The sequence below is a fragment of the Ictidomys tridecemlineatus genome, chromosome 10 (assembly GCF_052094955.1).
Source record: "Ictidomys tridecemlineatus isolate mIctTri1 chromosome 10, mIctTri1.hap1, whole genome shotgun sequence".
Classification (NCBI taxonomy): domain Eukaryota; kingdom Metazoa; phylum Chordata; class Mammalia; order Rodentia; family Sciuridae; genus Ictidomys; species Ictidomys tridecemlineatus.
In genome coordinates this window covers 15,379,418-15,397,672 of record NC_135486.1, presented here as the reverse complement: position 1 = coordinate 15,397,672, position 18,255 = coordinate 15,379,418, and the positions used below count along the sequence as shown (strand labels likewise).

Genomic DNA, 18,255 nt, shown 5'->3' with positions numbered 1-18,255 from the left:
TTTTTTAATATTTATTTTTAGTTCTCGGCGGACACAACATCTTTGTTGGTATGTGGTGCTGAGGATCGAACCCGGGCCGCACGCATGCCAGGTGAGCACGCTACCGCTTGAGCCACATCCCCAGCCCCTGTTATGTCTTGTTGATGCATGGTTCCCTTAAGCAGTATGAAATGTCCATCTTTATCCCTTTTGATTAACTTTGGCTTGAAGTCTACTTTATTTGATATAAGGATGGAAACACCTGCTTGCTTACGTAGACCATTCTGTGGGTGTCTTTTTCCATGAGTCTCTAAACTTAATATAATCTAACAGAGTAAACTGTTAAGACTGATCACTAATAAAGGATTATAAATGAATAACTTGGGCTGGGGATGTGGCTCAAGCGGTAGCGTGCTCCCCTGGCATGCATGGGGTGCTGGGTTCGAGCCTCAGCACCACATACAAATAAAATAACAATGTTGTGTCCACCGAAACTAAAAAAATAAATATTAAAAAAAATTTCTCTCTCTCTCTCTTTAAAAAAAATGAATAACTTGAGTTTAAGTTGCTTTAAAATCTCTTTCTATATTCCCATCTGTATACTTCTTGAGACTGGCTTTCTTCATTATAATAATATTAGAGGAATATGGAATAGGTTAGATATACATTATATCCTACAAATAGTGCTATAATGAATTCAACATAGACTAGATAAAATAATAAACATGAAGAAAGCTAGTTGGTCATAATAAAAACTTAAAAAGTAAATATACAAAGTGTTTGTAAAATGTGTGTATTCCGGATAGTAAATAGAGAGATTTACTACCTTCTTCATAACTTTTTTATTTAATTACAATTTGGGATATAATGATAGTAATAGTGATTCTCTATGCTAATTACCTATGTACATACTTTCTATAAATAGTACATATAGTTTTTTACAATTCTCTTTTTTCTATCTTATGTTTGGTCTGTTTACATTTACATAGACCAATAAAACAGAAAAGATGGCTGGGGTTGTAGCTCAGTGGTAGAGCACCTGCCCTGCATGTGTGAGGCACTGGGTTCGATTCTCAGCACCACATAAAAATAAATAAATAAAGATATGGTGTCTATCTACCATCAAATAAATATTAAAAAACACAAACAAAAAAAAAAAAACAGAAAAGAGAGCCCAGAAGTAAACTTAAGCACATACTGTCAGATGACCTGGAACAAGTGTGCCAGAACTACACAATGGGGAAAGAAGAGTCTCTTCAACCAACACTCCTGAGAAAACTAGATACCCAAAGCAAAAGAATGAAACTGGACCCTCATCTTACACCACACACAAAAATCACCTTGAAATGTATTAAATTTCAAAACATTGAGACTTAAAACTAAAACTTCTAGAAAAAATAGGAGATATAAGCTTTATCGCACTGGTCTTAACAACGATTTCTTGAATATGGCACCAAAATCACAGGAAACAAAAGCAAAAATAGTGTTAGATTTTTATTTACTGAAAGGTAATTAAAAATTTTTATAGATGTTTATATTTATTGAATGAATTATAGAAAAGGGGATTGTGTTTTCAATGTCTTTATTGCTATTTATTCTGTAAAATTATTTTTATTGAACTTTTAACAAGTGTTAGTATATGATGGCTTTAAACTTACTGGGGTCCTACCACACAAGTTGAAGCCTTATTTAAAGCATCCATACAGAAGAAGAGATGGTGCCTTCACCATCTTAAGCTTCCCCAGCATAGTTTTAGGAGTCACCTTTAATTCCAACATTTGTTCTGTTTCCGTAGGGAAATAGGGGAAATCAACAAGGAGGAATTCTGAGTCTGTGGCATTAGCAGGAGTGGGTGATCCCAGAGAAAGCTGTGCACTGTTAAGACTCTGCTGCCACCGTGTGGCCATTTTGTTTATGACCTGTAGGTAGAAGAGCAACCTGAAGCTTTTTTTTGTCTCTCAACCTCAAAGCATTTCCTATTCTGTCTTTCCCATCTAATTACCCAGTAAGCTCTGTGAAATCTAGCAAGGCCTCTGTCTTTCTCTATTTCATGCTTGCTTTTTAAATTCATTCCCTGTTTTCAGGGAATTTATTACTGATAAATGAATGTGGGCGACCAAAGTGTCACCCAAACTGCAACAAAGCAATGAATTATGCAATTAATTAAAGCACATCTGTGTTCAAATAAAAGTTTTAAAATTGTAGCAATAAAATATAAATTATTTTAATCCTTGTCACCCAGAGAGAACATCACTTCAAATGCAGCAATTAGCAAGACACAAGCCATCCTGGATATATTTCCAATTACGTTGCCAGAATGTAGATTAATAATTTATGGAGTGGTAAAACTGAGTAAAAGTCTTTTAAAATGTAATGTTTGGAGATCTTGGCCTTCATAAATCTCCATTATAATCACATAGTAGTTTTACTTTGATAATACACATTACACCTCATCTGAACAAAGATGAAACATGTCTGATTAACAAAAGAGAGAAGAATGGAGTCTGTTTCAGAAGCCAGAGGCTTTTTGCCAAGCTCTTCCTTCTCTGTAGGTATCTTCTTAGTAGTAATTATGAAGAGGATCCAAGCCAAAGACCATGTTTCCTTGTGACATGAAAAAAATCCACTTTAAGTCATTCTGTGCAACCTATATGGAACTTTGCAAAGTCAATCTTCCTTGGAGACTTCCCACATACATCAGAAAACTATCTTTGAAAAATGTTGGCACTGTGCCAGATACAGTAGCACTCACTAATAATCCCAGTGATGTGGGAAGCTGAGACAGGAAGATTCCAAATCCAAGGCCAGCCTGGAAAAGTTAGCAAGACTCTGTCTCAAATTTTTTAAAAATTAAAAGGGCTGGGGATATAGCTCAGTGGTAAAGTGCCCTGGGTTCAATTCAATACCCAGCATCAAAGAAAAGAAAGAAAGAAAAAGAAACATGTTGGCACTATACAAAAAATCAATTCAAAATGGATCAAAGACTTACATATAAGACCCCAAATTGTGAAAATACTAGAAGAAAACAGAGAAATGCTTCAGGAAATTGATCTGGGAAAATAATTTTTAGATATGACCCCAAATGACAAGCAAAGAAAAGAATTAACAGAGTGAAGAGACAGCCTACAGAAGAGGAGAAAACATCTGAAAATTATTCAATTAGGGAGTAACATTCAGAATATGTGAGGAACTCAACAGCAAAAAAATAATCCAATTAAAAATGGATTATTAAATGATCTGAGTCAACTTTTCTCAAAAGAAGATATACAAATGGCCAACAAGTTCATGCAAAAATGTTCACTATCACTGATCATCAGGGAAATGCAAATCAAAATCACAACGAACCTCAATTTGTCTCACCCTAGATAGAATGGCTGTTACCAAAAAGACAAAAAATACAAATGTCTGCAAGGATGCAGAGAAAAGGGACTCTCCTGCACTGCTGATGGGAATGTAAATTAGTACAGACATTATCTAAAACAACATGGAGTTTCCTCAAAAAATTAGAACTAGAACTCCCAGATGACTGAGCGATTTCATTATGGTATATATACAGCCAAAGGAAATGGAATAAGCACGTCATAGAAACAGCATTCACACATTTACTGCTATTCACAATCACCAAGATATGGGATCAACTTAGGTGTCCATCATGGATAAAGGAAAAAAGAAAATGTGGTATATTTACATAATATAATAATATTCAGCCTTCAAAAAGAACAAAATCCTGTCATCTATAGCAAAATGGATGGCACAGTCCCATCACTTATTTTCAAGTGAAATAAGTCAGGCATAGAAAGAAAAAAATCATACATTCTCAGATGTCGAAGCCTAAAAAGTTTATCTCGTAGAAGTAGAGAGTAAAATCATGGTTACCAAAGTGTGTGGAGAATGGAGGACACTGACGGAATCATTAACAGCCACAGGGTGCAATTGGAGAGGGGAACAAGAGTTGACAACGACTACTAAAGCTTTTCAGAAGAGAGCATTTTGAATGTTCCCAGCCCAAAGGAATAAAAATGTTTAAAGTGATGGTTAGGCCAGTTACCTTTATTGGATCATTACACAGTGTACACGAGTATGGAAATTATCAGAGTTGACCTCCATAAATATGTACAATTATCATGTGGCAATTAAAATTTTTAAATTTTTTTAAATGTTGGCTACTTGAGTTGCCTATCCCTAAAATCATCCTAAAATTGTACTGGTTGATGTCCTAATGGATAGAGTCTCATTTTTCCTTTTTCTTTAGGTTTAACTTGCTTATTGGATCATGCACTAGGCTTCTAACCCACCATTGAAGGTGCACAGGACACATGAATGATGGCACAGGGCTGCTTTCTTTTTCTCCCCTCCCTGGAGCCTGATAGCAAAAACATTGTTACGGAACTATCAGAACAACTTTTTATAAGTAAGACTTTTTAAATATTTTACAATGACGTATCATTTATTAGGGTTAAAATTAAAGATAAGCTATGAGGATCAACTTTCAGTTTTATATTTTCAAGTTCATTCAATTAGGAAATGCTACGAAATGGAGGCAACAATGGGAACAAGGACATGATCCATGGCAAAGGAGGGGATGGCATGAGATGCAATGGAGCAGGCACCAAAGAAAACCTGGGGAAAACAGAACTAAAAACTAAACTCCCTGGGGAGCCCACGAGCCCCCCCTGATACCCTCAGAAAGCTCAGAGGTCAAGTAAAATATCCAGCCTAGAAGAAGCCACTTAGGCAAAAGAGGACATTTGCAATAATAGGCACTGCAAGAAGGCAGAATGTGCGTTCTGGGTGCTAATTATCCCTCAGGAGTTGTTTTTAGAGTACAGATGCTCATGGACTTCTGGTAGTTAACTAATGGACATGACATGCATGACCACCACCACCACTCACTCATTCAACTAGCCCCAGAAGAGCAATGAGAGAGCACATTGAATCATGATTATCAATATGTCTAGCGTCTAGAAAATAGTGAGTGGTGGAAGGGAGGAGGGAGAAACAATGGAGAAGGGCCAGTGGCTCCTCCATCGGCCTTGGGGGAAGGGCTACATCTGATCTGGGAGCAAAGCTTGTCTTACAAGGAAGAGAACTATGTACATACCAATAGTAGGAGTCTCCCTGGGAATTTCATACAGGAAAGAAACTGCTAACACATAATAACTTAGGTTTGCACAAACTGAAGAGCTCCTCCTCCTTCCGGGACTGTGGACCTCTGAGTTCAAAGTGTCACCCTTACCCGGAAGTCAAGCCAAGCCTCCCAAGAAGAGGCCTTGGCACCTTCGCAAGAAACAGAATCTGCAAATCTTGTCCATGCCCCATGCCAGCCACCTAGTGAAGCCAGGAGGAAGGTGCTGAGCAGGGAACCTCAGACTCGATTCGTTCAAGGAGAAAAACCCTAGCAAGTTCACTGAAATAGTCAAACACCATCTTTTTATTCAGACTGGAATATGCAGTCATGTATATTTTCATCTTTGGAACAGGTGGTTTAATATGCAAATAAAGTAATAAGTGTCAGAACGGTATCCTAGCAGTAGCTACTTTGCAAACGTTACCATGGCACCAATTCAACAGTGTTCTTAGAGGCAGCCACACCTCAGCAAGGTCTTTTTAACTTGGGACAGCAAAGTTCAAATGAACTATTAGACACACACTGCAAAAGAGTCCTGAACTTAGTTAGGAGGGGAATCTTTACAGCACGATTGCCCTCTACAGCTACTAGAAACGACATGGAACTTTAAGGAGAGAAAAAGAAAAAGGACCATCTCCCATAACACCTGGAATGTGATCCAAGCCTGGAGACAAAATGATGGTAATTATAACTGCTAACATTTGTTTTTAGCTGCTAACAGATTGTGCCCAGATTGCGAAGGGCAAACTTCGTTCTCCAATCACTCTTGTGCGAACTGTGCTTTGACAGTACTCACTAAATCCTAGCTGGGTGAAAGGAGAGCAGACTGTCCTTGCGGGTGGTTCATTTATGTTAAACTAAGAAAGGGCTGTCCTCCCATGGCCCCAGTCCAGGGCCCCAGTCCAGGGCCACTCACAGTTGGATGTGAGAGAGCATCCTCCAGCAGATTGGGCTCTAACAGGTCTCTAGTTCTCACTGCCAGCTGATCTGCTCCACAGAGGGTGACAGGCACTTCCCAAGCACAGACAAAGCCGAAGGTGAAGGACTCAGCAGGAGGGATGCAGGCTGCCAGGGGAAGGCACCTGGCTTGTGAACTGGTCAGGGTCGCTAAGGTAGGCCCTGGGCTACAACAAAGCACATCCCTCCTGGTTAGGGGAGAATGAAAGGACAGACATCAAAGGTTAACAATAAAGATAGTCTGTGATCAATGACTAGTGAAATAAGGAGCACTTAAAATTCTTTAAGAGCTCAAAGGAACAGGAATTCTTTTCTGCTTACTCTGAAAAGGGTGAAAAGAGCTGGGGGGTGGGGGACACTAGAAAAAGTAAAGACTTCATCATCAGGGAACCATGGTTGGTTGACACTGAAAAGCCCTCACAAGAATGAGAGTCCCCCTCTTATATCAAAGCCACTGCTCAGAAGATCTCACTAAAATAGAAACATGTATCTTATGGCTAAAATAGAAAAAAAAAGTGAGAGGTAAGGAAAGGATTGTTCAAAAAAGCAATCAGGAATTTCCATTTTGCTGCCTTTATCTTCAGACACAAAAACTTTTGCTTTCCTAAAGGGTAATTATGAGACCATAGATAGAGTTAATTTCACACGTACACCAGCTTAAAATACAATAATTAAGCAGAAAAGGGCCTCTTGGCATGGTTTCCATAACATTTTAGCCAAGTCAATCTGCAAATTTTCTGTGGGTGGGCTGGATTTGTAATCTCAATGGCAACCTGAACACTGGGTGTGCCACTCAGCGGCTCGCCACATTGAGGGCACAATATTCAAAAAAGTGAGAGCTTGATTTCATCAAGTTTTGATAACCAGAGAGATGCAGTCTGATGAGCAAGGCTGAAAGGAGATCAAGAGAGAAAACAACACTCAGGAATTAGTATTAGGTTCCAAAAGATGGGCCCACATCAGGGATTAGATCCAGTTTGCTGGAGGAAAACCTCTTACAAAGGCCAAGAAGCCTCAAGGGCAGGAATTCAGTTGCGTCAGGAAAATACAGCATTAAGGAGGAAATGGAAACAAATGCCCAACCCTGTGGACTAAGCTGACATGGCAGAAATTGGGAGAAATCTGCAGTCTGGTGGATACATGCTACCAGAGCTACTGTAGGGATATTAGCCATAGGATACCAGTGACAGGAATGAAGCCACATTTCACCCACAGCTGGATCAAGTCTCTTAAAATATTTTCTTCCCAGGACAGGATTAACAGAGGAATTCTGTAGCTCTCAGCCTTTCAAATACAAGCTGCATCAAATACAGCAATGACAGAGCTTATCTAGGCTGAAGAAGACACAATTGATCAAAGTGCTTTCATGTGGAAAGCCATAATAAATATTTGAAATGTGTTCAATTAGATTTTGAAAAATGAAAAATATATTTTGTTGCAATGGTCAGTTTTATCTCATTTGTGTTTTCTGCCTTATTTGTTTTGCTATCTGGGCAAAGTTAAATGTAAACAATGAAATTATAAACAAAAAAATATAGATTTTTTTAATATTTGTTTTTTAGTTGTAGGTGGACACAATATCTTTATTTCATTTTTATGTGGTGCTAAGGATTGAACCAAGTGCCTCACCTGTGCTAGGCAAGCACTCTACACTGAGCCACAGCCCTGAAGAATATTTAATTGTGCTTTGATGAGAAAGGGTTTTCTAAATACAACAGGAAGAAATAAAGTGAAAGATAAGATTGGACAACATAAAAATGTAAAATTTGGTCCAATTTAAAATATCAGCATAAGTAAAGGCTCTATAAACCAGGTAAAATATTTTTTAAAAAATGAGATAATATTTGTGATGCATAAAGAACTTTGGCAAATCAATAAGAAAAACTTTGAAAAAAATAGGTAAACAATCAAGAATGTTTCATAGAAGAATAAACACTATAGACCAATAAGCATGTGAAATAGTTCAACCTCACTAGGAATAGAAAAGAAGGTATATATTATAACATCAGGAAGACACCAATATCACTTATTAGACTGGCAAATGGGGTAATAAACATCAATGCGAAAGAATCTGATAAGATTAGTATAATTTCCTAGGATAATTTGACAAAGTTTGACCTAATACTAAGACTTCATAGTAATCTACATTAAGAATCAGTTATAAACAATTTATAAAAATATTCATCAGTCATTTATAATAATTAAAAGAGGCAAGAAACTGAATGTTATAATTATATCATAAAATTCTAATTGGCCATGAATGGTGTATTTCAAAGAATGGGGAAATGCTATGACACAATATAAACTGAAAAAGCAGGGTATAAAACATAACTTTAGTGCTGAGGATGTAGCTTGGTGGTAGAGCGCTTCCCTATCATATGTGAGGCCCTGGGTTCAGTCTTCAGCATATACATGTATTTGGTGGGAATAGACCTGTTATCAGTGATTGCAATACAAACTGATAGGTTTTTTTCTCCTTGTACATCAGTATTTAAAAAAAAAAAAAACTACATTATAATGCTAGGTAGCTGTTTGGAAACAAGAAGGGAAAAAAACCATTCCTTTCAGATCTTAACATGTAGGGTTTAATATCACAGAAACTATTGATTTGAAATATTATAAACAACCCATATTTGCTTTCCATAAGAGTTATTTTCCTCTAACAAGTCCCACCCCCATAAATAAGACTCTCAAATGCCAGTGGATGAGTGTCCATGACCCAAAGAATCACGATCAGCAATTCCTTTTTTTGTTATTTTTCTTTTTATTAGTGAATTATAATTACACAAAATGGTGGGATTTGTTCTTACAAATCCATACATGCACACAATATAACAGCAATATTGGTCAGTTTCATTCTCCAGTATAAGTAAGAATTTTTTTTTCAGGGGTGGGGATTGAACCCAAGGTCTGCCCATGCTAGGTGAGTATGCTACCACTGAGCCACATCTCCTACAGATGGCAATTATACAAGAAGTCACTACATTAGCAAAACCTACCCTATGGTCCATTTCTTAAAAGAATAATACCTCCATATTATGCTAATGGTTTTAAGAAATAGCTCATTTCAAATGCAAGCACACTAAAACCTCTGCACATATGTTAGACACTATTATATGCAGAGAAGCAACAAAGGAAGAAATCATGAACAAAATGTATAACCCATGCTTATTTCTTTGGATTTCCATAAATGGAAATCATCTGGATAACCTGGGGCCCGTAGCATTGTTATATGTCAGGCACATAGTGAGGCATTTTCTATGTATTCTACTACTCAAATCCTAAGACAACCTTATGTACTATTGTTGTCTTCACTTTGAAGACAAGGAAGCTGTGGCTCTCAGATATTGAATAACTTACCAAAAACCACTAGGCTGGTAAGTGTCTGAGCCCAGATTTGGAACAAGGCAGTCTGTTTCTAGAACTTGGCTGTTAAACGCATTTGCTCTATTTAGTCAGAATCTGTGCGACAGGTAAAGTTGTATTCTGCATTTCTCTTTTGCCTCCTCCCTACCCTCCTAGAACCTCAATAAAGAATAACAAACCCTAACCTTTTTAATCCATTCATATATGTCACTATCTTTTAGAGTCAAAGATGCTACTATAGTTATTCTGCTACTTCCTTCAATGAAAGCCGTAGGGCTTAACAAATTAATGCATGACCTTCAGTTTTTCCTGCGATGGTTTTATACATAGTTTCTCTTCCCTATTTAGGTTTGCAGCTAGAAGACAATAAAACTAGCAATGGAACCACTATATGAGGAATACCTAGCACATGGTGGAACAATAGTCAAACCTTATTACTGGCTAAACTTCTCTCTAGATTGCACCAACTGTCCTTACCATATTCGGACAGGTGAGGAAGCAAGAGTCCCCTACACAGAATTTCATCAGATTTTTGGATTCCCTTATGGGCCAACATATCCTCAAACAAAACACCTCATATTTTATGAACTCAAAAATTCTTCCGGTAGCCTGGTGCAAAAGGGCCATGCCAGCAACTGCACTGGGAATGATACCCACCCAGAATCAATGCTCTTTGAGACAAATGGTTATCTTGACTCCGCTGTGCACAACAACTGCAGCATTAGGCACATCATCCTGTATTCCAACAACTCCCCTTGTAATGAAGCCAAACACTGCTGCATCAGCAAAATGTACAATTTCCTGATGACGCACCCAGACGTCACTCTTAGTATTTACTTTTCTCAGCTCTATCACACTGAGCACGAATTTCCTGCCTCTGCGTGGAACCGTGAGGCTCTTCGGAGCCTGGCCAGTTTATGGCCCCAGGTCACTCTGAGCCCAATAAGTGGTGGGATCTGGCACTCTCTTCTCGACAACTTTGTCAGTGGTGTCTCGGGACCTGCTGTTTTCCAGCCCATTTTAACCGGGAGGGCCCTGGCTGACCGGCACAATGCTTATGAAATCAACACCATAACAGGAGTGAAACCTTACTTCACAGATGCTCTTCCCCAGAAAAAAGAGAATCAGAACTACCCCTTAAACCATGTCCTCTCTGTACAGTCTTTCCAAGGGACAAGTAGACAACCACAGTCCAGCGTGACTCCAGACCTCAGGAATCCTATTGTCTTTGTGCTGGTCCCTTATAGAGACCTACCACCAATCCATGTGGGTCAAAACCCTCACAACCCAGGAATGTGGTAAGGCACTTAAATATTGCCTCAAATGTCACTCCAGGAAAACAAAGACCTCAGAAAGACCAAGGAAGATAATGGAAATCAGAATGGTTTGCAAGGAGCAAAGAGGCAGAGGAAAAGAAGAAGAAGAAGAAGAAAGAACAAAAATAAAATCTACATGTTATGAATGCATGAAGCCAAGTGCCAGGAGACTTACTAGCTGGGCAACAAAAATCTGAAAATCTCTCTCTCAGATCTGATCAAAGATGAGGATTAACTGATGCATAAGAGCAAAAACTGAATTATATACCATATCAACTATTTTAAAACCATACTTTTTCTAAATTAATCTAAAATATTTCCATAAAACAACATGATCTCTCTCCTTTATTTTGAATGTGATAATAATAAAATGGAACCATTAATACCTTGCTAATATTTTGGTAAAGATTAGGAATATTGTTAGTCTACCCAATCATCTTTCCAATAAAAAGAAAACATGGACTAAACAGCTTCTTAAATTGGTTTCAGCATAGAAATTTACTATAAAATTATAAAACACCCTGAAGTTACTGATGTTAAGTGCTATCTCAAAGAGTAAACTAGTAACATTCCATTAATTGTTCATTATGGATGGAAGATTTTAGGCAGCCTACCTTTTCCAGAGTATTTCAAAATTACATATAGTTATAAAAATTGAAACGTAGCCACCTACTCAGTGGACCTTTTCCAGCTCAGAACTCTCCCTCCTGAGCAAATGACAGGGGCTGGATGATGCAAGACAATCACCAAAGGCCCCCCTTCACAGACCACATCACCAGAACCACTCGCACTGGCTCCCAGAGCTCCTTGTTGCCTTGTTTCACTGGTAAGATTTTAAGTTCTGTAGGACAAGCTCATGCTCTGCACCACCACCCCCACTCCCCGCCACCTTAGAGTCTCCTTCAGAATCTAGCACAATATCCAGGCAGAATGTGGATAGCAAGGTTGAGACTGCATCTCAGTAAACTCACCAATCATTACTCCCCAAGATCTCTTCACTGCTGCCAAGTGCCTGCTTAACCACCCTCCAAGGGACATCTTTTTGTTAGCACCCATTTCCCCTTCTTCTAATTCAGTTCACCAATGCATAATTTGTATGTGCTGATTTCCCTTTTCTGACCCCTTCCTCTTTACCAGTGTATATCCGTAACTTCTCTTAAAATCTAATTCAAAGCACACTCCTTTAGGAAGCACTCTTTGACTAACCCTTTGAGTCACTTAAATGAAACCACTTTACTTATGCTTAATACACATTTGCTATCTCTTCCCTCTCAGAAATATGTAAAGATGAATTATAAGAAAATGTATACTCATCTTTATAGAACTGGCCTTTATATTAAAATACTCACACATGCACACACACAAATGCTAAGTTAATAAGATATTTCACTATTACATTAGAGCACATAAAACTTCATGAAAAAGGGGAGGAGGAAGAGGAAGGAAGAAATAAAAGAAAAAAATGTTTTAGGAATAGAAGTTAGTATTGTGTAAAATAAACATGAATAAAATTATTAAAAATAAATTTCTATTGTTAGCCTGCAAATTTTTATAGAATTATTGGAATATAATTTTACCATGGGTATACAGTGATTATTATTTAAAAAGGTGCTACTGAAGTTTATATCAGCTCATGGACTCATATGTCCATTATTTGGAACGTTATGATAAAAAGAAAAAAGATCCCAACATGACAAATCGGTCATTTCTGATTGTTATAAAATAGATCCAAGGGAGTTGAGGTTGTAGCTCTGTGGTACAGCACTTGTCTCACATGTGTGAGGCACTGTGTTTGATCCTCAGCACCACATAAAAATAAACAAAGTTTTAAAAAAAAAAAAACAGATCCAAGGGATTGGGGTATAGCTAGCTCAATGGCATGTACAAAGCTGTAAGTTCAACACCTTCCCCAGCAAAACCACACACAAACACACACACACAATTTGTTGGCATGAAATCTCTCTCTAAAATGGTAAAGTAGACCACAACATCACAAAGGATCCATGGTCTAAAATCTAGGATGAACTTTTATGGTATGTAACAAAAAAAGATATGTTGCCACAACAACAGGAAGGAAAAATTCCTTTCTCGGTTACATTTTTACACTGGCTAAGGCAAGACTGGGCTGAGTAAAAGAATGTTACTGACAGGTCAGAAGTCCAAGGCAGGACAGTCAAGCGTTAGATAAGAGACTAACAGAGGGCATAAAGATAAATGGTCCAAGGCAAGTCATCCCTTTTTACCCATCTGTGAAACAAGACATAGCTGTTAGTTCATCTTTAAGGCTCCTTTCAGCTCCACCTGCTGTAACAAGGCACACAGCAGAGCCACCTTTCCACAGAGTGAGACCTTACCATGCAGTGATCAGTCTTCCTTGCTTGCCACACAATGGGTTCTGGGATATGTTGGGCTGACCCAAGGATGAAGGAGGGGAAGTTAGAATGCTCTACCCCTCTTCAGTAAACCAGCAATGGTGATATTGAAGACTATCATTGCCACCACACATATGGAAATTCCAAATAAAAGAATAGAAGCCAATGAGTTAAAGCAGGTAGCAATACAGAGATGTGAAAAACATAGGGATGTATCCCACGAGACCAACAAAAGAGAAAAGAGGGCAGCATTACCTTGGTGAATCTCTTAACTACCCAGTCAGTATAAGGAGGGTGGATTTATTAATCAGGGGCCGACTTGGATTAATAAAGCTCCCAAGATAGACATATAAAGGTAAAATGCTAATGTATTGATTTCCTGTGAGACAACTGGACATACAAGTAGATATCAAAGTCATCCATCATATAGTGCCTTTCCACATAGATAAGCTTCCTGATATTACAATAAGAAGGTTGCTCTATGGGACTAGACGAGTTCATCATATGATTCAAACACTTAGTGCTATCAGATTTGAATTTGTAGTGGAGATACCTCTGCCACTTGGAAAGAAATAGTGTAATATGTACAAGGATGTCTATCCCTGGATAGTATTTGGGTGAGCCTAGGCTGTAAGAGACAACACAGACCTCTATAACTCCTTTTGTGACTGACAGCATTTATTTCCTTGGGGGATGCTAGGGACTGAAACAAGGTCCTCATGTATGTTAAGCATACACTTTACTATTATGCAACAATCCCAGCCTGACTTTCTACAGATTTTGATATTTTGTCAAGTTAAAATCTAATCTTGCTGGCCTGACTTGAGAGCAGATTATATTTCTTTAAACAGCTTTTAAATATCTGTTTTGATTCATGGTGCATGCAATCCAAAAAACTTCACTTGCAGAATGGAATCCTATTCATTTCATTTCCAAGGATTTTAAGTATGTGGTACCTATACTAATTTAAAATAATATTCTTACTATCAAATATTTAGTGAGAGCTATATAAGGTGTTTATAAGCACTTACTTAAAGTAACTCATTTAATCTCCCAATAATTCTACAAGGCAAGTATTATTATAATACTTATTCTACAAATGAATAAATTGCAGCTTAGAAAACTTAAATATCTGCCCAAGTAGTAAAGGCTAAGCTGATAATCAAACCCAGGAGATCTAATTTCAGAATCCATGCTGTTCATCATTACATTTTGATGCCTACCTCAATAATAACAATGCAGATTCACCAGAAATCTAGGAAAAAATTAATATCCCTTTAGTATGTGTCCTGTGGCTTTTCTATAATTCTGCTCAAACCATGTTACCCATGGGAATCTGGGATACTAAGGGAGCCAGGTAGGATGGGCAAGTTAGGGTAGAGAACTTAAGTAGATTCTAGATCCCAGAGCTTTGGCCCTCAACCCAGCCCTACTTCCTCTTTTCCAGCCCCTCATACCAATCACATATCTTGGGGATTATTTTACTTTGGATATCCCTGTCTCTCAGGGATGTATCAAATAGAGGACCCAAGGCAATGGAACACTGTTTTATTGTTCCATGCAGTTAAATTAAGTGGAACTAGTTCCAAAAACAAAATCAAAACAAAACAAACAAAAACCTCTCAAAGAGAATTACCGTATGATCCAGCAATACCTCTTCTGGGTATCTACACAAAAGAAAGCAGAATCTTAAAAGATATTTGTATACCCATAATTATAGCAGCATTATTCACAACAGCCAAAAGCTGGAAGTAAACCAAGGTCCTGGACATGTGAATGGATAAAGAAAAGGAAGGAAATTCTGAAATGTGTCACAACATGGATGAACCTTGAGGACATCATGCTAAATTAAATACATCAGCCATAAAAAGATAAATATCATATGATTCCACTTATATGAAATACCTAAAGAAGTCAAATTCAAGAGACCGAAAGTAAAACGTGGCTGCCAACAGCTGGGGAGAAGGAAAAATAGGGAGTTACTGTTTAATGGATAGAGAGTTTCAGTTTTGTGAGATTAAAAAAAAACAATATCTGGACACGAATGTGGTAATGGTGGTACAACAATGTAAATGTGCTTAATACCACTGAACTGTACATTTAAAATGGAAATTGTTATATGTATTTTACCATAATTTTTAATTATATGGAATTACTAATTGACATTAATGATTTATCTACATGCCAAAAAAAGTGACATCTTTTGTGTTAGAGTAAATATTAGAAAATAGGCTCTATGACTACTCACAAAAAACTGAGATAAAGTAGGGAAAGTTTATTGAAATAACTGAAAACAAATATCTTTTAAAAATCATTACAATAAGCTTTTTTTTAAGTTTGACACTTTATAGTCCATTTCAAGCTACTGTGTGGATTTATTTCAATCATTAATACTTACTAATATCATTATTTTAGAAAAAATAATGATATTACTAAGTATATTTAGTATAGTAGGCAATCAGAGAAAGACTTGCTGAAAGTAGAGAGTGGTAATTAAAAGCATAAAGTTTGGAATCAGACAGATCTCATTCCCATACCAGAATGCCAGGAGCTAACTGAATATTCCTGGCTGAGTTATATACTATCTCTGAGCCATAATTTACTCATCCATAAACACTAATGGGAACAGTAATTCTTAAGCCCTATAGATACTGCAAGATTAAATAATGTAAATAAATGGTTTATTTACCAAGTATCTGACACATTAAACAATAAGTGGTTGTTTGTTTCAAATAAAATATTAGCATGATAATATTTTATAGGAAATTAGTAGGAGGATATAGAGATAGTAGGAAATTATAGAGATTGCAGGATCTCTCAAATTTTATCAAAATTATGAATCTGAGCTTACTTTTTATTTTCTATAAGAAGCAAAAAAAATTGCTAGAATTTGTAATAATCAGATTGGAAGAGAAATGCTTTTAATATGTTGCTTAAGTAGCAAAAAGAAAACCAAAATATCTATGGTCATGGAGTATATTGAAAAATTTTAATATTTTGTGCAATTTCTGATCAACAAATTGGCAATCTAGATGAAATGCACAATTTTCTAGGAAAACATAAACTCTAAAATAATGAAGAAGAGAAAGAAAACCAAATAAATCAATAATCATGTAAGAGGAAGATGATCAACAATCAATGGTCTATTTCTAATAATATCAGCAAACCCAGATAATTTTGCAGGCATATTCTACAACTTTCAAAGAACAAATAGCATGGTTATTTTTTATCATTCAAACTATTCCAGCATTGGGAAAAAGCTGGAAATCCTCTAAATTCATCTTCAAGGCTAGGTACCCTAATATCAAAACTGGATAAAGAGAGCACAATGAAACTATGGACCGATCTTACTTAAAAATATACATTTGAAATCATTTTAAAAGGTATAAATGAATTAAATCCAGCAAGTTATTAAAATAGTAACATTTCATAACCAAATGGAGTTTAGTCTAAAAATAAGGGAATGTTTCAGTGCCAAAAATATGTAAATATAACTTACTACATTTGCAAAATAAAAAATAAAAATTATGATTTGTGTCATTAGATTCCCCCCAAATTGGATAATTACAGCAGTCATTCCTAAAGATAGTAAAATAATAGTAAATATAACACAAACTGTAAAATACTAGATAATTCCATTAAAATAGGAACAAAGCAGAGAAGCCTATTATTACCCAGTTTTTCAACATTCTTCAGAAGTCTAGCTAATGCAGTAAGATAAGAAAAATGAATGACACAAAATTAGAAAATAAGATATTAATTATTGCTATCTCAGTCCCCCACAGGGGCACATGCCTGTAATCCCAGCAATTTGGGTGGCTAAGGCAGAAGGATCACAAAATCAAGGCTAGCCTTGGCAATTTAGTGAGACCCTGTCTCAAGCTAAAAATAAAAGGATTGGGATAGGCTGGGGTTGTAGCTCAGTGGCTGAACAGTGCTAGACTCACATGCGTGAGGCACTGGGTTCAATCCGCAGCACCATATAAAATAAATAAATAAATAAATAAAATAAAAATTTTTTTAAAGGGATGGGAATATAGCTTTGATACAGGGCACTATATGTTCAATTCAATTTTTTTGTGAGAGGAAGATGATCAACAATCAATGGTCACAAAAAAATTATTATCTCAAATACAATGATTGTATACTGTGACATGAGATACCATCTTAAAATAACTGTTAGCATTATGATATCCCAGTGATGGGAAGGAATACAGGATAAATATGTGTAAAATCTGTAGTTTCCCTTTATATCATAAGCAGTTAAAACATTAAATGGAATAAAGGTCTCATTCATGACAATGTTTTTAAGAAAAAACAAGGCTTATTCTTCTATTTGGCATTAAATTTTTTTCCTAAGAGTACAGATTTATAATTTATTGGATCTTTGAAGTACTCATAAACACATCACATAAAGGTCTTAAATAGTTCTCCCTACCTACTTTACCTCAGTGTGTAATCTTAAAATTACATAAAGTTATAACTAGTTACAAAGAAAAAACTTGAAGTTTAGAAGGCTGATATTTTCAACACAGCACTAGTTGATGGAATATTAGAGGAAGCATTAAACCATAATATAGTATATGGGTAACAAACTAAAAATCTTTTTATACTGTAGTAACTATGGGGCTAAAAAACCATGTTACTAAACTCTATCATTAGCAGAACTGAAATTCAAATATTTATATCATTATACAAGCTTGTCATATTTGATTAACAAAGTTCACTTCCACTTCAAATAATAATAAAAAAAATACAGTGCCATGCTATGGCGGGGTGGGGATGTGGCTCAGTGGTAAAGCCCTTGCCTCACACATGTGAGGTACTGGGTTCAATCCTCAGCACCACATAAAAAGAAATAAGAATACTGTGTCCATCTACAACTAAAAAAAGATATTTTAAAAAGTATTTAGGAGCTGGGGTTACAGCTCAGCAGTAGAGTGCTTGCCTTGCCCATGTGAGGCACTGGGTTCGATCCCAGCACCACAAAAAAATAAATAAAATAAAGTAAAAATATTGCATCCATCTTTTTTTTTAAAAAAAGTATTTAGTGGCAGGTTTGGGGAAATGAAGCACATAAGAGAGGTTTTAGTTTAAAATAACTGATAAAAAGACCTATCATAGTATAGTTTTATTA

At 36.5% G+C, this 18,255-nt stretch overlaps 2 protein-coding genes across 4 annotated transcripts in view; one reads left to right on the top strand and one right to left on the bottom strand.

The window, feature by feature from the left end:
- Rgl1 (ral guanine nucleotide dissociation stimulator like 1) overlaps positions 1 to 18,255 on the bottom strand; it is a 238,894-nt gene that overhangs the window by 217,957 nt on the left and 2,682 nt on the right. The window lies entirely within an intron of this gene.
- Apobec4 (apolipoprotein B mRNA editing enzyme catalytic polypeptide like 4) lies at positions 9,739 to 11,168 on the top strand. The gene is given in 4 exon segments (XM_021722701.3): positions 9,739 to 10,709; positions 10,712 to 10,743; positions 10,745 to 10,802; positions 10,805 to 11,168. Coding segments are annotated over 4 exon segments (1,062 nt in total). The 5' UTR covers positions 9,739 to 9,808; the 3' UTR covers positions 10,876 to 11,168.